This window comes from Paecilomyces variotii, assembly GCF_004022145.1.
Source record: "Paecilomyces variotii strain CBS 101075 chromosome Unknown C8Q69scaffold_14, whole genome shotgun sequence".
Classification (NCBI taxonomy): domain Eukaryota; kingdom Fungi; phylum Ascomycota; class Eurotiomycetes; order Eurotiales; family Thermoascaceae; genus Paecilomyces; species Paecilomyces variotii.
Window position 1 is genome coordinate 524,866 of NW_021167153.1, and position 20,998 is coordinate 545,863.

The following is a 20,998-nucleotide window of genomic DNA, read 5'->3' on the forward strand; positions in this document are numbered from 1 at the left end:
AGATTATGCCATCTGTCTTATCTAGAAGTGTGATAGTTCGATTGATGTTTCTTTTGTTCTTCGTGATGGGCTTGGGGATCTGTGTACAGTACATACATACAAAACGCTCCAGTCAGTCAGCTTACACTAAGGCCGAAATTTACGGCAGGGAGTAGATAAATGGAAAAAGAAAACTCTCCATATGTTGAAATCCAATGACTGTGTTGATTATTTCAAGGGGGCAAGAATAAGTTAATGCAGAGTCCATTCAATACAGTAGAGAAGCTAGATATGGTGATATCCAATAATTCCTTAACAATGATCGGATGTTCATTAGATAAAGAATGCACCCAATTCCGGCTTCCGCCGCGGGGCAGAAAAAAAGTCTCGGGCGGTGACACATCGGACGGCGGGGGCCATTGAAACGGTCCGTATTTGAGCAGACATCAATTGACTCATCGTCGCTGCAGGAAGAGAGCATTCAAGACCTCCTCTCTCTTTTTATTTTCATATCCTTTGGCGTACAGCTAGCCAGCAAGGCCTGCGAAAATGGCTACGCCACTTCTCGTTTCCTTCGACCCCTCCTCCCCCGCCGAGGGGCTCTCTCTTCAGCAGATCTCGTACTTTGGTCGCGTTCTGATCAAAGCTAAGAGTCTGTCGCAAGCCTCTGAGTTTATCAGCAAGAACTTCCCCCTTCTCGATGTCTACGTTGACGCCACGGAGATCGCCTCTGTCGGAGACATCGTCGACATTCTGAACGCCGGTGCCGCAAAAGCATTCGTTTCGCTGGAGCAATTGGAGGCCCTGTCGAAGGAGCAGGATGTTTCCTCGACACGACTGGTCGTTTATGCCCCATCTAGCAAAGAAGTACAGACTGTCAAGAGTTGGATTGCTGAGAATGAGGAGAGGAAGGAAATTGGTGTCTTCACCAACCCCGCCGAAGTGAAGAACGTTGCGGAAACACTCAACATTGATCTTGAGGCGCAGAGGCTTTACGCATCGTTTGTCGGACAGTCTGTGACGGAGGATTCTGTGAAGGCTTCTTTGGGACAAGGCGCCGTCAGCATTGTACCATCGCAGGCATTGACCTTTGAAAAGGAGGCGGGAAACAAGATCTCCGCTGGCAAGCTGGTGGCTGCGCGTGGAGTCGCGGACCAGAACTCGGGTCTCTATGCTACAACGGTCACGGATGAGAGAGGCATTCTGCTTGGATTTGTCTGGAGCAGCGACGAGAGCATTGCGGAGGCTTTGAGGACGGGGACTGGAGTCTACCAGAGCAGAAAGCGAGGATTGTGGTACAAGGGACAGTCCAGCGGGGACACCCAGGAACTTATCAGGATTGGCTTCGACTGCGACAGCGATTGCTTGGTTTTCGTCGTGAAGCAGAAAGGCAGAGGTATGTGGCTACGCTCTTTCCGCGATGCGCCAGCACTAAACTATCTGTATAGGATTCTGTCACCTTGGCACGGCCAGCTGCTTCGGGCCATCTGCAGGTCTCTCTCACCTCCAGAAGACATTGGAAGCTCGCAAACAAGATGCACCCGCCGGATCGTATACCGCCAGGCTTTTCAACGACCCCAAGCTTGTGCAGGCTAAAATCATGGAGGAGGCGGAGGAGCTGTGCCAGGCGAAGACGAAGGAGGAGATCGCTTTTGAGGCTGCAGACCTGCTGTACTTCGCTCTCACGAAGTGCACCGCTGCTGGAGTTAGCCTGAAGGATATTGAAAGAAATCTTGACCTGAAGAGCTTGAAGGTCAAGAGGAGAAAGGGCGACGCCAAGGGTCCCTGGGCCGAAAAGCTCGGCCTTACGAAGCCCGCAGAGACAAAGACGGCGACTCCTGCTCCCAAGGAGCAGCCTGCGGCCAGTGATAACAGTGGTCGTATCGAGATGAAGCGTATTGTCACTGCTTCTACCCCAGCCAACGTGGTGAAGGATGCTCTCAAGCGCCCGTCCCAGAAGTCCAATGAGGCCATTCTCGGTTTGGTCCGCCCTATTGTCCAAGATGTCCATGACAATGGAGATGCCGCTGTCCTCAAGTACACCCACAAGTTCGAGAAGGCTACGTCACTGACATCGCCGGTTCTCCGTGCGCCGTTCCCTGAAAGTCTGATGCAGCTGTCTCCTGAGACTATCAAGGCCATCGATGTCAGCTTTGACAACATCAAACGCTTCCACAGCGCCCAGCAAGACAAACCACTTGTGTTGGAGACCATGCCAGGAGTAGTCTGCTCGCGCTTTTCGCGACCAATTGAAAGAGTTGGACTCTACATCCCCGGTGGAACCGCTGTTCTTCCTTCAACTGCCCTGATGCTGGGAGTACCAGCAATGGTGGCAGGATGCAAGAAGATCGTTTTTGCCACTCCTCCTCGATCTGACGGCAGCGTATCCCCCGAGATTGTTTACGTTGCGCACAAGGTCGGCGCAGAGAGCATTGTGCTGGCTGGTGGCGCGCAGGCCGTTGCTGCGCTAGCCTATGGTACGGAGAGCATCACCAAGGTCGACAAGATCCTGGGTCCGGGTAACCAGTTTGTGACTGCAGCCAAGATGATGGTATCCAACGATACTTCTGCAGGTGTCAGTATCGACATGCCAGCCGGGCCCAGTGAAGTCTTGGTTGTGGCAGACAAGCAGGCTAACCCGGCCTTCGTTGCTTCTGACCTGCTGAGCCAGGCCGAGCACGGTGTGGATTCTCAGGTGATCCTCATCGCAGTTGATCTCAACGAGCAGGAACTGGCAGCCATTGAAGACGAGGTTGATAAGCAGGCCAATGCCCTGCCACGTGTTGATATTGTGAAGGGATCCATCGCTCACTCGGTTACCTTTGTGGTTAAGGATATTAAGGAGGCCATGGAGCTCAGCAATGACTACGCCCCTGAGCACTTGATCCTTCAGGTGCAAGACGCCGAAAAGGTCGTTGATCTGGTGGAGAACGCCGGAAGTGTGTTTATCGGTCCCTGGACACCCGAGAGTGTGGGCGACTACTCTGCTGGTGTCAACCACTCTTTGCGTAAGTTTTCTTTTGCTTTCATTTTGAAACATACCGCTGACTTCCCTTCCAGCAACGTACGGCTACGCCAAGCAGTACTCTGGTGTGAACCTGGGCTCGTTCGTCAAGCACATCACCAGCTCCAACCTTACTGCTGACGGTCTGTACGGTCTGTCCTCGACCGTGGAGTGCCTCGCCGCTGTGGAGGGTCTGGATGCGCACAAGAGGGCCGTCAGCATCAGAGTTGCTGCTATGAAGAAAAGCCAGGCATAGGCTATTATCGCATGAATGATGTCTGTTGGTTTGATTTTCCGAAAGTATGACCTCTTTGCCTCACCTTATCTATTATCTGTAAATGTTACGATTATATGCCTTGGCCTGGAATTATAGAATGAACGCCGGATCAGAAAAAGTTATTGTACTCTACATCTAATCTAACCTCTCGGTTGTATCTCTTGACTGGAGAAGGACGCTGCTGCATATCGAAGTCATGACAAAAGCTGTCTGATCCCGCTATACTGGAAATATAGTCCCAAGACAAACTTTTGATGGTATCATTGTAGAATCGCTACCTACAGTCTATATGTACAGTACAACCCAACACCATGCGCCCTTTTTTTGGCCTAAAAACTCCGAGCCAGAGACTTCGCCGTATAAAACCCATAAGAAGGAAAATATGAGTTGACAGAGAGCCATTATCTCCCATCTTCTCTCGACACGAGGATGTAAATGCACCGCACATGCCTATCATCATTCATAAGCAGGAAAATGCACCGGACCAAGAAACGTATATTCGATATCAGATCAGATCACTTCTTCCGCTCCCTGATCTTCCACTTGACGCCATTCTTGTTCTTTCCTCCAACTGCGTTGTCCATTCGTCCACGCTGCCATTCCAGCTCTCGCTCCGCGGCGGTAATCTCAGCATATTGCTTCTTCAGAGCTTTCAGCTTGTTGTGTCGCGCTTCAGCGGCTCGCTTCTTTGCCTTGCGCGCGGCGCGCAGTTCACGGAACGCTTGCATTTCCGCCTCAAGCTGCTTTTTGGATTTTTTCTGGTTCTGATTGGGCTTCTTGGATAATTGTCCGAAAGAGTCATCATCATCTTCGTCCATTTCGTCGCTGTCTTGGTCGAGTTCTCGACCGAGTTCCCTCTGCTCCTCACGGCTCTCTGCAAAAACAACCTTCTTCGGCTTACCATCATCCTCTTCCTCTTCGAAATCGAAAAAGTCGTCCTCCTCATCCGCATTCTTCTGTTTCGTCGTCTGACCCTCGCCCAGAACTTCCTGGATTCCATCCTGCATCTTCACCTCTTGCTCTAACCGCTCCATCTCGCGACGGATCCGCTCCCCAACCGTACGGAGGTATCCCGCATCCTGCGTCTTGAGCAATTTCGCAGCTTCGTTACTGAGTGATTGGCCCGATTCGCGCGCTCCGTGTTTACCCTGCTTGGCAGCTCGGTCGGAAAGCATCCCAAAGGCGAATTCATCGGGGTTGCGATCGCGCGCCTTTTCGCGAAGACGTTGTAGTTTGGCCTTTTTGACATTGTAGTCTTTTGCGCGGAGGGAGTAGTCCTATTTATTTAAAGAAGATTATTTTATCAGTTATATATTCATTTATATGATGTTTCTGTATCCAGAAGGGGAAAAAAAAGTTTCATAGTAGTAGCGTCTGGATTCTACTGCTAGAGAAACGCAGAAAATGCCACCACAAACAACCAACGAGGAGGAATAGAATCTCACCTTGTGTTTCTCGAGAATACCCCATTTCTCGCGACCTTCGAGCTGACCACGCTCGCGGTGCTGCCGTCGTTGGACGGCGTTTCGCATAGACGACATTCTGTGCAGATAGTTTCCTTCTCAACCTGCTCTTTGCTGGTCCGAAAACGAAGCGATAGGTATGTAAAGGTAGTCCCGGTATGAACGAGAACTGAAAAAGGAAACCTAAGCCCCACAGGTCTTCCCCTTCGAAAGCAAAGAAAGAATAGCTCAGAGAGATGGGGTGGTGTTTTGCTGATCGGCAGAAAAACGAAGAGGTGGTTTGAGTTGATTTTTGGACTTTGGCAGCTAAAAAAATGGATGGGGTTTGCGGATCGGGAAGCGGAGCAAAACCGTCGGCCGAAGTTGATTTGCGTTTGCGCGGCTGTTCAATTCAACAGAACAACCTCGTTGACTTTTGACTCGTGGGGGAGGTTCGTGATCTTGAAGGGTCTTGAGCAAATTACTGTTTATGGTTTTCTAAAGTCTTCGTTTCTTGCGGAGCTATCGATTGTTGCTTGGTTGGAGAGAAGAAGTCAACTCCGCCAGGTCCCGTTTTCCTCAGCTTGAGACGAATCGACAGCAGAAACAAATCCCCCGGGGAGCTTCGCGTGTCTATTATTCTGTTCTATTTACCTCTCACAATGGCTACCGCTTCAGCATCGCAGGGCACGACCCCTAATGCCCCAGGACCGCAACTCAATCTCCGCAACCCCGTCCCCCTCTCCGCGGCGCAGGAACAACAAGTCAAAGAGCTGTACCATAAGCGAGTGAGGGGATACTGCGCGAAGGAAATCAAGGGTATAGACATTGCCGCTTTTTTGTTTTTTCTTTCCAATCGAACAAAGCTTGCTAACTATACTTCCGCAGAATTCGCCCAGTGCGCCGTCAACCGCACCGTGACTGCAACATGGGTCTGTCGCCAACAACGCCTCGCCATGAACGCCTGCATGCTCGAGCACGCGAAGCCTGAAGAGGAAGATCGCGCGAGAGAAGAGTGGTTCTTGAAAAGGGAGGAACGACGTCGTGAGAAAGAGCAGGAGCTGGCTGCGGTCGAGAAGAGACGTCTAGAGGTCATTCAGATGATGAGGGAGGATCAGGAAAGGAGGAGGAAGTTGAGAGAGCAGGAATTGCAGCAGAAGAGATGAGATGATTGATCGCGAGACTCGTCTTTGTTGCTTCGGTCGGGGGGAAGTATGCTGGTTGAACGCAGAAGTTCAAGGCATACGTAAACGGATGGTTCGTCAGGGAGGAGCTGGTCATGGCTCTACAAGCTGCCACTGTCGACCAATGTCTTCTCGCTTCGAGACATGGACGTCCTGGTCCTCAGGGGCCATGTTTGGCTCTCAATGTCGAGCTGCTATGTGTCAGACCGAGCACCAACACGCCTGGTGCACGGTGTATATATGTGGACGTATGTGGACGGCGGGATGGACGACCTTGCATGGAACGATGGGGTTCAGTGGCGTTATTTCTTTACTTCTACTTCAGGTGTATGGAGTTGTGTGTGCTCTCCCAACTTTGTCTGTTGCTGGGATTATCTATGTACACTATAGTCACCTCCACCGGCTTAAATATTTTGGTGTCATGCCTAAAAAGGTATCAAATAAACCCCCTTCCATTGAGAAAATAGTTCCTTCTCCCTCAAAAAAAAAGATATATCCTTATACATGATGGGTAGGTACATCCTGCCTTGCGCCTCAAACTCCACTGTTCCTGCTTCTGGTTTCAATTCATAACCCAGCAATCCAGTCCCGATCAGTCCAAGTGTGCTCGTTCGAAGAAGAAAAAAAGACCCGGGGAGGTTTGGATGTGCGCCAAAAGAAGATGTTCTAAACGGAAATCAAACGTCCGTCATGGTCTTATCTTCCTCTCCACCTTCGCCCATGGCCGTGTCTTCTCCGAAAATGTCCTCCATCTTGCCATCGCCTTCGTCTTCCCCTTCACCCTCTTCTCCCTCTCTCTCAGCAGCATTCGCTTCCGCGTTCTGGGCCGCTGTTGCTTCTTCCACCTCCTCTTCTCCTTCGCTTTCCCATGAATCCTTCAAGTTCCATCCCGTGCCCGACAGACAGAACCTCTCAGGTGGCAGCCTCATTCCACCCATCATGACGCTCGAATAGGCGTTCTGCCGATTTGCGGTAGCATTTGTATCATATCCTCTCTGTGCGCCGGGAAGCGCGATCCGATTCCTCTCCGCTGCGACGTCCATGAGGAACTCCTTCGGTAGCGCCGGTTGAAATTGATAGTGTAATCGGGAGGCGATGCTCAGTCGCAGTGCAGGTAGAGAGACGGACTGGATCTCCGCGCCAGCACGGGGTGCCGCTCCAGAACCCGATTCTCCCGGCGCCGTGATGGCACCTGCATATCCTTCGGTAGCTAGGTGGACTGCATCTTGCAGCACACTCGAGGTATAACGGTATGCGAAATCGAGGAGCTGGAGCGGGACCCGTTCCTGGTATGCCGTTACTCCTTGGGATGCAAGCAACATGTGGATGAGTCGCGCATCCCGTGGCCGGCGCGATTTTCCCGTATCCTGTAGGGAAGTTGCCGGTACCTGCGCTGGCTGGCCCATAGACTGACTAGATGAGGCTGTCGCGTTGGCTTGTGAAGTGGCGTTGGTTGGAGGGTCAGCAGGCGGCGTCAACGGTTGTGTCGCTGGACCCGATCCTTGTGTTTGACTGGGAGAAGCCATCTTGGGCAGAGAAAGGGAGCTGCAGGTGCCGAATTGAGGTCTCAAATATATCAGAGAAGCGACAGGTTATCGATACCGCATGGCGCTGCGACGACGCGCGCAAGGGTTAATGAGTCTCGTCCAGCGTAAATAGAGGAGAGACGGCGAAAGTGCGTCAATGAGGGAATATACCTCCGCTGATTTAGACTGAAGGCCTGCTATGTTAGTGTTCCTCCGGACAGTCTGCGCTATTATTCGGATCAAAGAGCTGGTGTTCACTGAAAGTCGGAGAGAGCTCGCCGTCAATGCGCTATTCCACTTTGGGAAACTACATCTCTCTGCACGCGCAATAATAATAATAATAACAGATAATAATAATAAATGAATAGGAATAAATAATATCGTTTAAAAATCTGCGAATTGCTCATTCTAGCCTCACCCACACATTGCTGCTTTATCAGGGTGAGCTGGGTGAGTCAGGTGATCTCCTCACCAACCTCATTTACACCTACTCAGCCTACGGTCAACTACACTCCCTCCATTAACTAGCTCACTTGCACCGTGTCCTGGGCCTGTTGACGTCCAACTTCTTGAAATGAATACCATTTAGACAATTTTGTTGATTACAGAGATGTGGAGATGTCCACCCGAATATAAACTCTCTGCAAAGTGCTCGTCGTGCTCACCATGCTGGGAGCTACTGTCCGAAAGAATTGTCACTTGTTTCATTTTACCCATCAGTTAGATCTATTTCTCCTCCCCACCCCCCAGAAGTCCTTCAATTCATTATCAACTCACTTTATACGCCGGCGGAGGACCTGCTCTTTCCAAACCAGCTCATCCTCAAGGTGTCTATCAACCACGGTTACTCCCGCGAACTCGACACCCAGACAAGATTTGTTTTCTTACACATCTGGGCGCTATCTCTACAATGAGAATCTCCGTTTTGCAGAACGATATGTCGAATTCAACGTTGAAGCGCTCAAAACCATCGCGGCTAGAAGTGTTGGTCGGAAAAATGTCACTCATATAAGAAAGCTTGCGGAGGGTGGTTTCAATAGGGTTTTTCTTCTTACCATGGAAGACGGACTTGAGGTTATAGCCAAAATCCCGTATCTACTTACTGTTCCAAAAACTTTCACGACTGAAAGTGAGGTTGCGACTCTGGATTTCTTACATTCGAGAGGGATCCCAGTCCCCCGGGTTTATACTTATTCTTCAAAATCCGACAACCCAGTAGGTACTGAATACATAATAATGCAGAAAGCCCCTGGGAGGCCGTTGGAGGAGCGTTGGTTTGATCTTACGCCTCAAGAACGCGTTCGTTTGGTAATGAGTTACGTTGAAATCGAGCGAAAACTTTTCTCCATTCCTTTCGGATCCTATGGCAGCTTATACTATAGGGACAGCCTACCCTCACACGCCCGAGCCGACCTTTATGCGTCGCCACATGGAGCATATGAGGGTGATGATGAAAACCGGTTTTGCATTGGGCCTTCTGCAGACTACATGTTCTGGCGAGGCAAACGCGCACTATTTGAAGTGGACCGTGGACCTTGTCAGTACTCTGTTTACAGAATAGTTAAAGGGACTGGGAATTACTAACTGTGCGTAGGGAAAGACCCTCGCGACTATGTTCGTTCCGTCGGTCAACGGGAATTAGAATGGACTCGCAAATTCGGGAAACCGCAACAGAATGACTTTCCTCATAACAATTTCCTTAAAGGAGACATCTCCCCTACAGGTTATATCGACCTACTAGAACAGTATATCTCTCTGTCACCTTATATCTTGCCCAGAGACCGTGAGAATTCCTTGAACAAGCCTACCTTGCGCCATCCAGGTAAAGTCTCAATAGAATTAACTCGACCTAGCCGCTGATAATGGTCAGATCTTAACCCGCCCAACGTTTTCATATCGGACTCTTGTGGAGTTTCATGCATTGTTGATTGGCAGCATTCGTCTATCCTTCCATTATTGCTTACCGCCGGTAACCCACCACTATTCGAAAATCCTGATTCCGAGCCTCCCAAAGGCCTTGAGAAACCGTGCCTTCCAGAAGATTATGCGTCATTGAGTCCAGAAGAGAAATCTCACGCCAATGAACTCCATCGACGAAGGGCGCTATTCTATTTGTACATGGTTCTCAATGGTAGGGATAACAAAGCTCATCTCGATGCACTTCGTTACCCGCTTTTGTTGCTCCGACAGCATGCAGTAGACAGCGCTGGCCGGCAATGGAGCGGCAATATAATTACGCTAAAAGGAGCACTCCTTAGACTTGCAACTCACTGGGGCCAGCTCGTAGACGGAAACCAGGAGCAAATTCAATGCCCAGTTCATTTCGACCCGAAGGAAGCAGAGGAGTTCTTGCTTATTGAGGATAACTGGTTCACAGCAACCATCTTACTCGAGCATTGGCGATCTATCTTGGACTATCTTGACCAAGATGGATGGGTTAGACATGAATCATACGAAGATGTCGTGGAAAAAAATCACCAACTTAAGAAAGAGTGGTTAGCTGCAGCAGACGATGAAGACGACTTTATCTCAGTTGATCGGTTCTGGCCGTTTCAAGATCATGAAGAGCTCGATTAACCCTCACCTTGATCGCGCGACTTCAAAGCAGCGATGCTCACCTACTGAAACAAGAAGGGCAAGCGCCAGGGTGCTCATAAACTTTTGATCGGTAGGAACAATATCTAAGACCACCTGGAGTCATAATGTATCATTGGTGAAGTTGACGTGTTTAATGTGCATATTTAGTCCTTTTTTTTCTTGGAGGGCCTCATTTATACATGATACATGCCCGTTCATATTGTTGCTCATAATCCAGAACCCAAACACCAGTCACGCTCACAAGATGCATTCAAATCCAAATTCAGGAACAGGCAGTGTAAATAATTGTATGTAAACGCCGGCTATGCAATTATCAGGGCAACTTCCTGATACTAGGCGTTGACAGAAATATGCAGAAATGTAAGCAGTGTCTCGAAACCCAAACTAGAAGCACGCGGCCATGTACAAATCCGACACAGGCACGCATCTATTGAAGACAGTTGAGACTGCTTGGGGTATAAGTCTGGTGGGAAATAAATCCACGTAGGAAAGGCTAGCGGAGAGGGAGGTTAACATCAGATGCATGCTTGACAGACGTGTTAAGCGTAACACCGCCATCACCAGTCATGTCTTCATCCTCCGATTCCTCTTCCGCATCTGTGTCATAAACGTCTTCATCTGCAACCGATCCGGCAAACTGGGAGTCATCGAGAGATGGCCGCGACACGTAACTCTCACCGCCATCCTCGGCCCGTTCTTCATCTTCCATGTCACTTGCTTCTTCCTCGTATTCGTCCTCTTCTTCTTCCTCAAGCTCATCCTCCTCATCCTCAGTGTCCGTTGAGGAGAAATCTTCGAGCTCGGGGGGAGGTTCACGCCAGTAGGTGAAATCTGTACATTCCTCCCCACCTTCCTGGACAAGCATGGTGACCGGAGGGAAGAAGTGATCGACCAGCTCTCTCATTGTGACATAACTGCTCTTGTACTTGTTTAAACTGAGGAGGTCGAGGGAAACTTCTGCATTAGAGTTGATAGTGAAAATTCTGCTTGACGGAATGTTCACAGATCGGTAACTCAAAGCGTCCGTGAGTCGGTTTCCGAATCCTGCATAGAAAGGATTCCGTTTCCCCGGGAACAAACTGAGGATATCTCGGAGACAGGCCATCTTGAAGACTTCGGGCTTCCTCAGGTAGATCTCACGTCTCAACGCTGCAATTGTCCGATCAGGGCTCATGATGACAGGGCCTTTCGGCAGTCGATACCCTTCTTGGCAAACGCCGTTAAGATAGGTTCGTGTTATATCTGCCTGTCCGGTGGACCGACTGGTGAGATACATGATGTTGTACCCGTTGTTGACAATATCGGTGTACAACTTTGCGACACCCAGATGGGTCCAGTCGCGTCCGATCATGTTCAAAACGTGCCCTAGGGCATCGGACCTGCCAATAACAGTTAGTAGAGAAGGGAAAGCGGTTTTGTAACGCAAGTCACTCACTTCGTAATTGTACCATCAATATCGGAGATGACGATTGGTGTCTTGTAGTTCCAGAGATACATGGTCGCAGGGCAGATAGCCTTGTTGACACTGAATGATATGGGGTTGGCACCTGGCTTGAGATCCAGGGCCTTCAGTTGATCGCTGGTGAGACGTAAGGTCTTTGCATAGTTGCGATTTTGCTCCCCCGCAGAGGGGTCCTGTGTGGGAGTATGAGGGGGGGTTGGAAATCCAGGCTGGACGTCCGACTGGGTACGATGATGTCTCGTCGTAGGTGCAGGATCCGTAAGGCTCCTATCACTGTCACTGTGATATCCTGGATCCGACACGGCGTCATCGCTCATTCCCGCGCTCGACCGGAACGGTCCCATAGTGGCCTGACGCGTGGCCGCCTGTCTCGCTTCTTTTGCTTCTTCGCTGCTGTAGATCCACAGGTTGCCCTTCTCATCTGCCCCAATAAGAGCACCAATATCATAGTTCCCCTCCAGCTCCTCTGCAAGGATCTTGCGCGCAATGATCTCCGCTCGGAGGGCATCCTCCTCACTGCTCTTGTATCCGGTCATGTCGAGCATCAGATCACCTGTTTCCGTGACATGGGTGGGTATGTTTGACGTCGATAGTTTCTTTGACAGGGCCATTGCTCGCGAAAAGGCCTCCTTGGCTGACAAAGGCGGAGGACTCTGGGAGCGGATGGACCGAGGAGAGCCCTCCTCAGCGCCCTCTTCCCTCTGAAAGGTTCCGTGGACGCTAGCATCTTGCAAGGAAGTCGTCGCCGTAAGAACATCCTCGGACATCGCACGCCTAGTGGGTTGAATAGCGTCTTCCCCCAATGTAGTAGAACGAGTCCTACCCGAAACAGCGGCGTCTGGTGATGCTGACGGAGGCGTAACCAGGCCTACTAATGGTTAGCCAAAAAATCAAAAAGGCATGCATCCCATGGACAAACTTACCTATATCAGTAGACGCCCGCATACTGCCCGATAGATGCGGAGGCATTCCGAGGGCCCTCTTCGAATCGATCTTACCCAGACTGGTACTTGATTTGTCCAGGTCCAGGAATTCCGGCTCCTGGAGTGAGGATGGTTCTCCAGCTTGTGGCTTGGGACTCCCTGTGGGAGATACCAGAGGGGACGTCTGCAACGATTCGGGTACGTCATCCTTTGTTTCGAATACGAAGAAGGCCTCTCCCCCTTCTCCCAATTTCATGGCATAATTTTGCCTGACTCCATTGACACGGAACTCGACCTTAGAATGTTGTCAGCCATGCTAAGGCCAGAAGACAACCTATCCAACCGTACCTTTTTCTCGTAGGGCCGCAGTAACGAGAACTTGCCGAAGCGAACGTGGAACGGCGAACAAGCTAACGTCCCTATCGCAGGTCAGTACCTATCTATTCCAGCAACGTGGCTTAGATCGTGATATTGCCTACCATCTTCCTGCTCGATGACTATCACGTCAATGGCTCCGCTCAAGGTGGCTGGATTGATCGAGTTCCAGGTCTTGGACACGGAACCACTGATACTCCGCACGTACTGCATCCTGAGACAGACGAACGGTTGGCACCGTTAACACACTGGAATCAGGACCAACAGAGTATCTGATCGAAAAGATGTCGCCCGGAATCGATGGTCAGAAGGATATCTAGTAGTAGAGGAAACGAGCGGAAGTGGATGAGGCAGCCGACAAGGGCGCATGTGACACTATCGGACGGAGATCGACGGCTGTCTCATAGCCAAACAGCCAGCAGGGTTAAAACCAGGCTGGAAGGATGACCATAGATAGAGATAGAAGCAAGGAAGAATAGTAGGAGTCACAAAGAACACAAAGAATGGTTGGGGATGGGCAACAGTAGTAGTTAGAACTCCCCGCAATATGAGACTGACGGCGTTGACGACTGACTTGGAGCTGTTGGGTTCGTCGCTTCCCTCAACGCCCAACGCCCTCCGCGCCTTCCTGCCTCGGCGACTGCCATTCTCGGCGGGGCAGCCGGGACCACGCTAGGCCCAGACGGGCTAGCACGTGACGTCGATCTGGCCGCCCCGGATCCGCCCGGAGAAAGAGAAAGTCCGCTGGTCCCGTGACCGACAAGCCCGCCCGCCAAGCCTTTCCTTCTCTCTGGCGGCGCAACAGCCAGAAGCACCAAGTCCAAAGCCGAGCGGAGGAAGCGCATTCCTCTGGCGCAAACACTCTTCACCCTGGCTGCAATCCACCTGGACGGATGGACCCTCGACGCTGGGATGTATGAGCCGCTGTATCTGTCCTTTGACACCTATCCCAGCGTGGTCCCGCGTGTGAGGGTGCGAGGTGTCATGGCTCTTTTCCTGGCGGCTACTATCCTGTGGGCGCTGGTCTGGTGAGTTGCTCGACTGCTCGACTACTTGACTACTTGACTACTTGACATGGAGCAGACGTGCTAACCCTACTATCTTAGGCTGCTCTACCGGGCCTGGCAGGTCTGTCAGACCTCGAATGAGGTCCTCGTCGACAAGCTGGGTCTGGATATCCCACCGGCCCCGGAAGTAACGCTCGAAGAGATTTCCGCCCGTGAGATACGAATTGCCTGGAAACAGCCCGATTTCCATAACTCGATACACAAGCACATCATTCAAATCAATGGGGCCAAAGGTGAGAGCACGAAAATTCAGATAGCATGGGAATCATCAGCAGCTGACCGCAAGCAGCGGGAGAGACCAAAAGAGCGGAGACGGTCGTGACGATATCGAACCTGATACCCGGAAATATTTACCACATTTGCGTCTTTGCAGTCAGCGCAGCGAATTTCCAGACCGCGAGCGCCATCCTTCATGTCCGCACGAAGCCGGTGCCTCTGTCGCAGAGAGAACAAAATGGTACTACGGGAGGCCCGACAATCCGAGCGGCGATCCCTAGATCGACTGCGGCCTTGGCTGCACCTTCTGCGCCCGTTATGTCACGCGAACACAGTGGTGGTCTACAGTCAAAACGCATTGCTGGTGGACGGAAGCTCTCACCCGCAGCTACGAGCGCCGATACGGCCCATGTTCAAGCGGATGACCTGCAGAGGACCCCGGCAAACGATGATACCGACGAGACCCTTGAACAGCTCGCGGAACGGCTGAAGACTCTACAGCATGAGAACGAAAATCTAGAAAAACAGATTGCCGACGAGGAAGAGGAACACACGGCGTCATTGAAAGAACTTGAAAGGCAGAGGGACGAGTTGAAACAGCGGGTGAAAGAGAAGGATGAGGCTAGTGGTGATCTCAAGAAGCACGTCAACAAACTCGAGAGCGTAAACCGCACCGTCCAGAGCGAAAAGACCAAGCGTGAGCGGTTATTGCAGCAGAAAGAAGCGGAGCGCAAGAAACGCAAGGACGACATCGTCAGGTGGCAAGAACAGATGGTGCAAATGGGCAAGGATATCAACCGTGCTAGGGAAGACAAGTCTCGTGTGGAAGAGGCAGCTGCTAAACGGGCTTCTGAAATTCGGGGAAAGATCTCCAACGAGCAGACGGAAATGAAGGGACTCGACGACGAGATACAGGAGAAGGGTGGTCGGATTAAGAAGCTAGAGGAAGAGAGAAAGAAGCTCCAGGGTGGTGATAGTGAGGACGGAAAGGAATTGGACCGCATCGACACTGAACGCGCACGACAATGGGAGATCAGGCTGGGCAATCTTCATGCGCGATACGCCGCTCTGGTCAGCCTCCATGCTCAGGTAAGACTTCGATTCTTTCACTTCCGTAAGGAGCTCTGCTGACCCCTCCAAGGCCCAGCAACAATATCAGGAAGCCCAGGAGCGCCTGAAATGGCTGACAAGCCAACGACCTAACGGCTCCGGTCCTTTCGCTCCTTTGCCGCCACTGGAATTAGATATGTCCCACGCTGCTGCTATGCGTCGTCCACGCCATCGCAGTTCGCTTAAGAGCAATGTTTCATCTCCGGTGACCTTCCCGGCCCTCGATCCATCTTTTTCGAGCGCAGTCAATTACCATCCTCCCACGACGAGCTCGCCTACCTTCCCTCCCAGCTCTGCATTCTTCAACATCAACAATGGAATGACTATCTCTGGTCTGACTGACCAGTCGGATACCGTTCGTGCAGATTCAGATATATCGCTTAGCAACCCACCCATGAGCCCTCGTGCCGATGCCTTGCTGCCATCGGATCTTCTAGGGGATGAAGAGTCCCCAGAACTTCTCGGTGAACCAAAGCATCCCCGTTTCCCGGACATTGAGCCCGTCGGATCTCACTTAGAGGATACGCATAGAAGATCTCCTTCGTCGGGTTCTACAGAGGATAAGCCTGCGGTAATGTTCCCTAGTTCACATGAAAACCTGGATGGCTCCCATGAGAACGATGGTCAACCCAGCACAGATGCTGAGGACGGGCCTCATGCTGGCGTGCAGAGCGCTTCGCGTAGGCTCTCCGGGTTGTTCGGGTTCCATCGCCAGCGTGGAAAGACGTTGGCAGATGGGCCACCTGCACTTGGGAGTCTGAAACAAGGTCAAAGTCAGTCGTTCCCCCGAGACGTGGATGAGATAGATCCTATCGGGTCTAGACGCCGCAGATTGAGCTACACAGGTAACTGGCCGAATCCAATCTCTCTGCTTCCCCGGAGTAGCACGGCAAACGTTACCGCGGACAGTTCGTCAGACTATCTGCCTTCCCGCCGGGCTGCGTTCACGAATCTCTTCTCTTCCTCCGGCAAACTAGGAGCAGGTGAACGCTCTGATGCCAACACTGGATACAACCAATTCAGTCCCACTCACGATCCAATTGACCCGTCCTCTATTCTTGGAACTGTGCGACGCGGGTCCTTATCCCCTCGACCATCCTCCACATTCTCGTTCGACAACCAGTTCCCGCACCCATCAACAGATAATAGACATTTTGGCTGGCCCACTACGGAGAAAGTCAGTCACAGAATAAGCCCTCTCGGTTTCGGATGGGCATCACCTACGACGTGGTCGAGGACACAGTCTCGGAGACCTTCAACTCAGTATGGTTCTTCGAGTCAGCTACCCCTGAGTCTCACAGGGGAACCCGATTTCTTACAGAGCTCTTTTGACAAACATCGTCCTTTGCAGGCGCCTATTGGGACTCGACCGTCATCCTCTCATAGACCGGTCACTCCGAAGCTGAACCCAGCGGCGCCGTCCTTCAAAACACTCTTCAGCAAAAGGTCGGATAAAGAAAAGGACAAGGATCCTGCTCCAGAGGTACCTGTCGATTTCAACCCGGATGATGGATCTCCTTCAGAACCTCGCCGTTCGAGAGATGGCCGATCAATAGCCAACTCCGCGACTGAATCTTACGAGTCCCTTGAGCGCACGCCATCGGGGACTCCGTCTGATACGACGAATTCGAAAGAATCCTTTATCCAGAAGATCACGCGGAAAAGCAGCTCCAGCAAGTTCAATCTCTCGTGGAAAGACCGCTCCGGTCTCTTCTCGAAGAAGGGCGATACCTCTCAAGGTGACATTGATGAGGATGCTGGCAGCGAGGCCCAGCTTGGGAAGAGCGTTGACAGCATATCCTCTAGCATCCATTCAGTCGACAAGTCTTCCAGGAGCAGCCTGGGCTTTTTTAGCAGAAAGTCCAAGAAACCCGAAAAGTCTGTCGGCGAGGAGGGTGAGAAGACGGGAGAGACGGGTGATGAGACATATGTCGAGGAGCTGTCGACATCTGCGTAGGTGGGCGAGGATCGTCTGCCTAACTCGGTACTTTGCATCTGTAGGAGTCTCGATCAGCATTTGTTTGCCGGTGTTCTTAGTGTCCTTTGTCAGGCAATTAGCATTTAGCACGGTTGCATGGAAACGAATTCGGGTTGTCATTTCCTGCCAAGCTTCTTTAAGCCTCGTAGGGAACATAGGATACGGCTGTTCCACATCGTATGAGTCTTCATCGTCAGAAAAGATTCGTAATTTCAACTCCTTGTTCACCCCGCGCTTAGGAATACGACGTGCTGGTGTGGCTTCTTTATGAACCGAATATCTTACACATTACACGAGTAGACTCTTTCGTCTTCGGTCATCGGATAAAATTAATTTGCAGGAGATGTCCACTTAGCTTTGGTGCGTTTGACATCTATATAATGCATCTATGGTGGCGCCGAGGTGGGAAGCGAGGATACTTATTCCACCATGAATCCCGCGCGAGTCACTAGCCACATCCACCTAGCATCAAATCGCATCGCATACTCTACAGAGCCTGCATCCAATCCTCTATGTCATTCAACGATGCATAGAAATCAGTAAACAGACATGGCTAATTCGAAGTATATCACACTATCTTGAAGTCACAATTCTCGGGGCTATTTCCGTGATGGATTTTGCTGACGATTTTCATCCAGATATGAGTACGTCAAGCAGTTCGAGCAGCCGGACGCGTTACTTCCGAATGCTTGGATAGTCGTCAGAATTGATGGGAGGGGATTCCATAAGTCAGTTTCCCTTTTTTTTGGTTCATTGAACTTTCTGGTCCTTTTGAGGAATTTTTCTCTTGTTGTAAGCTTGCGTTTTGCTGGTGATTTTCATTTTCGGTTTTTTGAGATCCGTTGCCCCTCATACCTAGAGTTTCTGTTTCGTATCTTGACTGCTTATCAAGTATTTTGCCAGTCATTGATATAGCGGATTAACATTCATCTGGGTTCTTGAGTTCGATCATGGTCTGTGTGAATGTTCCTTTCGTGTTGGTTTATTTATTTCTTTTTGCATTGCTGCGCGCTCAGAATCTAAATTCCAACCCATCTGACTATCCCACCACAGGCTATCCGATAAATATGGCTTTCGAAAACCCAACGATCGCCGGGCACTGGACCTCATGAATGCTGCTGCTGTAGAGGTCATGAAAGACCTTACGGATCTGGTTATTGCCTATGGTGTTAGTGACGAGTACAGGTATGGAGAACTGGAATTTTACGTCTAGATCTTAGATGCTGGATATATCCATTGCTAATTTCCTGCCAGCTTTGTATTCCATCCGACGTGTCAATTATTCGAGAGGAGATGCGGGTAAGGCTCAGCTATTTCCTCTTTTCAAATTGCTCCATGGATTCTAATCAGTATCCTACTAGAAAACTCGTCACGACCATCGTATCGACCTTTACGGCGCACTATATTTTCAAGTGGCCCACTTTCTTCCCTGATACCCCTCTTGAACCATCGTCACTGCCGAGTTTCGATGGGAGGGCTGTTCTGTATCCGACTACGGCCAATCTGAGAGATTATATGAGCTGGAGACAGGTTGATTGTACGTCTGATGCCGACAGGATGAGCTCTTGTTGATACTTTGTCTTTTTTATTATCGAGAGTTGTTTTACAAAGGACCTATACTCATGAGCATTGGGAGAGACAGGCCACATCAACAATCTTTATAATACCACTTTCTGGACCATGGTTCAGAAAGGTGGGATGACCAACACAGATGCAGAGAGGGAATTGAAGGTATGAATGCTTTGTCGCTTATTTCCTCATTCTACTATGAGCTTAAATATCTCTTATGTCCTGTCGTAAATGGCACAAGAAAAACTGAAATAAAATAAAACTAACATCTCTCGCAGGGCACCGTATCATCTGACAAGAACGAGATCCTGTTCACACGATTCGGAATCAACTATAACAACGAGCCGGAAATATATAAGAAAGGAAGCGTCGTCTATCGCCAGGTATGTCTATCAAATATGCAACAGAAAGAAATAAGCACTAGATCCCTGACTCCTTCCGAACCGCAGTACGAATTAGAAGATCCGAATTCTGCAGAAGCGACAAATGAACCGAAACAGGAAGACGCCAGCTCGGCTCTACAGAAAGATATTTCAAAGACTCAGCAGGAGAAAATCAGGAAGCTACGACGGAAAGCGAGAGTGGTTGTTGATCATGTTGATATCATCAAGGATGATTTCTGGCAGAGACGGCCGTGGATACTTTCGAATAAGCCTGGGAAGCTCCCGACGGAGGAGTAATGCTTTTTCTTTGGCTGAGTTACGTTCTACATAAAACGAATTATGTTTCGTGTTTCATGCGAATGATTGAATGAAAAGAAATATGCTTTTCTAGGAAGTTGCTGAAAATGGGGTATCTAAATTTCTATCCATGTACGGCCAGTCCAGTGCGATGTAGCGTATATATAGATTGGATGTCTAGACAAGTGCATTGGAAATCCTGCCGTGACATCAAACTTAATTCGAAGACTTTTCTTCTTTCTTGCGCTTTTTTGATTTCTCCTTTTTCACCTCGTCGCCGGCGCTGTCGGTCTTGGACCGCTTCTTTTCCTTTTTCTCCTTCTTGTCCTTCTTGTTTTTCTCCTTTGACTCTTTCTTCTCTTTCTTCAGCTTAGATGATGCTTTCTCATCGTCTGCTGAACCATCTGCGCTTGATTCTTCTGTCGAAAGTGGTGTAGGATAATCCTGCTCCGCTGTTGTTATGTCCTTCTTTCGTTTCTTATCCTTCTTCCGCTCCTCGCGCGATGGCCCTGTCCGGTCATCATCTTCTTTGTCTTCCCTGGAGAGCTTCTTCTCCTTTTTGTCTTTCTTCTCCTTCTTCTCGCGCTTCTTTCGCTCCCGTCGCTCCTCCTTGGTCTCGATAGATGATGTCGCATCCTGATTCCGGGTCGATTCAGCATCCTCCTTCATCTTTCTCTTCTTCCTTCTCTCTTCCTTCCTGAGAGCCCGCGCCTGCTTTGGATCTTCATCCTCGTCGTCGTCACGCTTCCTCTTCGATTTCGACTTTTTCTTTTCCTCAGAAGAATCTTCACTCGTCTTCTTCTTCTCCTTCTTCTTCTCTTCCTTCAACCTATTCGCATTCTCTTCAATAGTCCCCTTCAGACCCTCCCCTCTGACAAAGAACTTATAAAGCTCACTTCCATTCCGAATGAGCGAACTGCCCTGCTGTCCAACCCCGGACTCGTTGGCAGTTCCATCGTCCCCGACGCCGCGCAATGCTTCCTCAAATCCACGCAGCCACCACTGGTTCGAGTGGTCTTTGGTCGTTTTCCGACCCACGCCATCTTTGTTCGATTTCCGTGCGACGAGAATGGGGCGCGTCAGGCCCAGTCCGCCGTGAGGACCAGGTCGGCGGTTCGGGTTCAGAGGGTTACCGGGGCCGTCCCAGCCAAGGCGCATGAGGTAGGCTTGAGCGTCCATTGTGGTATGTTGTAGAAGGGTGTTTAGTTATTTTGTAGAAGGCACAGATACCGGCGGGGAGGGGAGGTATCTGGCGTGTCGAAGCGCTCAGCGGTTTTGCCTCGTCGCTGAGGCAGGCGTGGTGGATGGGGATTCGTGGAGAAAATGTCCTCAGCTCAGCATCTCTGGAGTTTTTTCTTTCTTTTTTTCTTACAGACACCGGTAAAGTAGGAGTGTCTGTGATAATGAGAGATTAAAAGAAAATAATTTTGTATGTGACAGTGGCCAACTGCAATGACAACTGCCAGCCCGTTTGGAGAAGAACCAAAATTTCGAGTGAGAAAAAAGTGCCGCTGATCTTATCGCGGGCGGTGAGAGAGCCTGATCCGCCGGTGCTGAAGTATCCGATTTACATTATCTGTCGAAACGGCACTTAAATCAGTGAAAGTA

At 50.4% G+C, this 20,998-nt stretch overlaps 10 protein-coding genes across 10 annotated transcripts; 6 read left to right on the plus strand and 4 right to left on the minus strand.

Annotated features, from left to right (window-relative positions):
• The first annotated feature begins 249 nt into the window (after positions 1-249).
• On the plus strand, positions 250-3,497 carry C8Q69DRAFT_480209 (putative phosphoribosyl-AMP cyclohydrolase). The gene is made up of 3 exons (XM_028631513.1): positions 250-1,375; positions 1,428-2,987; positions 3,040-3,497. The coding sequence occupies exons 1-3, from the start codon at positions 529-531 to the stop codon at positions 3,237-3,239; spliced, it is 2,607 nt and encodes an 868-aa protein (XP_028481855.1). The 5' UTR covers positions 250-528; the 3' UTR covers positions 3,240-3,497.
• On the minus strand, positions 3,493-5,016 carry C8Q69DRAFT_106728 (putative U3 small nucleolar RNA-associated protein Utp11). Its single transcript, XM_028625068.1, has 2 exons — positions 4,706-5,016; positions 3,493-4,537 (listed from the first exon to the last, which is right to left on the minus strand). Exons 1-2 carry the CDS (start codon positions 4,799-4,801, stop codon positions 3,776-3,778), a joined length of 858 nt encoding a protein of 285 aa, XP_028481856.1. The 5' UTR covers positions 4,802-5,016; the 3' UTR covers positions 3,493-3,775.
• A 1-nt stretch (position 5,017) lies between these two features.
• On the plus strand, positions 5,018-5,868 carry C8Q69DRAFT_515083 (cytochrome c oxidase biogenesis protein Cmc1 like-domain-containing protein; the record flags this gene model as incomplete). The annotated part of the gene is made up of 2 exons (XM_028633355.1): positions 5,018-5,521; positions 5,591-5,868. Exons 1-2 carry the CDS (start codon positions 5,365-5,367, stop codon positions 5,866-5,868), a joined length of 435 nt encoding a protein of 144 aa, XP_028481857.1. The 5' UTR covers positions 5,018-5,364.
• Positions 5,615-6,479, plus strand: C8Q69DRAFT_106741 (hypothetical protein). Its single transcript, XM_028625069.1, has one exon. It carries the CDS (start codon positions 5,870-5,872, stop codon positions 6,392-6,394), a length of 525 nt encoding a protein of 174 aa, XP_028481858.1. The 5' UTR covers positions 5,615-5,869; the 3' UTR covers positions 6,395-6,479.
• C8Q69DRAFT_480211 (transcription initiation factor IID, 31kD subunit-domain-containing protein) lies at positions 6,307-7,798 on the minus strand. Its single transcript, XM_028631514.1, has one exon. It carries the CDS (start codon positions 7,410-7,412, stop codon positions 6,564-6,566), a length of 849 nt encoding a protein of 282 aa, XP_028481859.1. The 5' UTR covers positions 7,413-7,798; the 3' UTR covers positions 6,307-6,563.
• A 280-nt stretch (positions 7,799-8,078) lies between these two features.
• C8Q69DRAFT_447896 (kinase-like domain-containing protein) lies at positions 8,079-9,989 on the plus strand (the record flags this gene model as incomplete). Its single annotated transcript, XM_028629246.1, has 3 exons — positions 8,079-8,949; positions 9,007-9,234; positions 9,283-9,989. The coding sequence occupies 3 exons, from the start codon at positions 8,079-8,081 to the stop codon at positions 9,987-9,989; spliced, it is 1,806 nt and encodes a 601-aa protein (XP_028481860.1).
• Positions 9,990-10,246: 257 nt separating this feature from the next.
• On the minus strand, positions 10,247-13,088 carry C8Q69DRAFT_106749 (putative lipin Smp2). The gene is made up of 5 exons (XM_028625070.1): positions 12,875-13,088; positions 12,744-12,814; positions 12,396-12,690; positions 11,446-12,340; positions 10,247-11,389 (listed from the first exon to the last, which is right to left on the minus strand). The coding sequence occupies exons 1-5, from the start codon at positions 12,981-12,983 to the stop codon at positions 10,504-10,506; spliced, it is 2,256 nt and encodes a 751-aa protein (XP_028481861.1). The 5' UTR covers positions 12,984-13,088; the 3' UTR covers positions 10,247-10,503.
• Positions 13,089-13,502: 414 nt separating this feature from the next.
• C8Q69DRAFT_107071 (fibronectin type III domain protein) lies at positions 13,503-17,515 on the plus strand. Its single transcript, XM_028625074.1, has 4 exons — positions 13,503-13,798; positions 13,877-14,070; positions 14,127-15,142; positions 15,195-17,515. Exons 1-4 carry the CDS (start codon positions 13,683-13,685, stop codon positions 17,118-17,120), a joined length of 3,252 nt encoding a protein of 1,083 aa, XP_028481862.1. The 5' UTR covers positions 13,503-13,682; the 3' UTR covers positions 17,121-17,515.
• Positions 17,516-17,551: 36 nt separating this feature from the next.
• Positions 17,552-19,498, plus strand: C8Q69DRAFT_106962 (Thg1 C terminal domain-containing protein). Its single transcript, XM_028625073.1, has 8 exons — positions 17,552-17,704; positions 17,780-17,869; positions 18,195-18,326; positions 18,396-18,440; positions 18,503-18,678; positions 18,784-18,872; positions 18,989-19,093; positions 19,160-19,498. Exons 1-8 carry the CDS (start codon positions 17,691-17,693, stop codon positions 19,388-19,390), a joined length of 882 nt encoding a protein of 293 aa, XP_028481863.1. The 5' UTR covers positions 17,552-17,690; the 3' UTR covers positions 19,391-19,498.
• On the minus strand, positions 19,499-20,853 carry C8Q69DRAFT_106933 (hypothetical protein). Its single transcript, XM_028625071.1, has one exon. It carries the CDS (start codon positions 20,567-20,569, stop codon positions 19,607-19,609), a length of 963 nt encoding a protein of 320 aa, XP_028481864.1. The 5' UTR covers positions 20,570-20,853; the 3' UTR covers positions 19,499-19,606.
• Between the last annotated feature and the right edge of the window lie 145 nt (positions 20,854-20,998).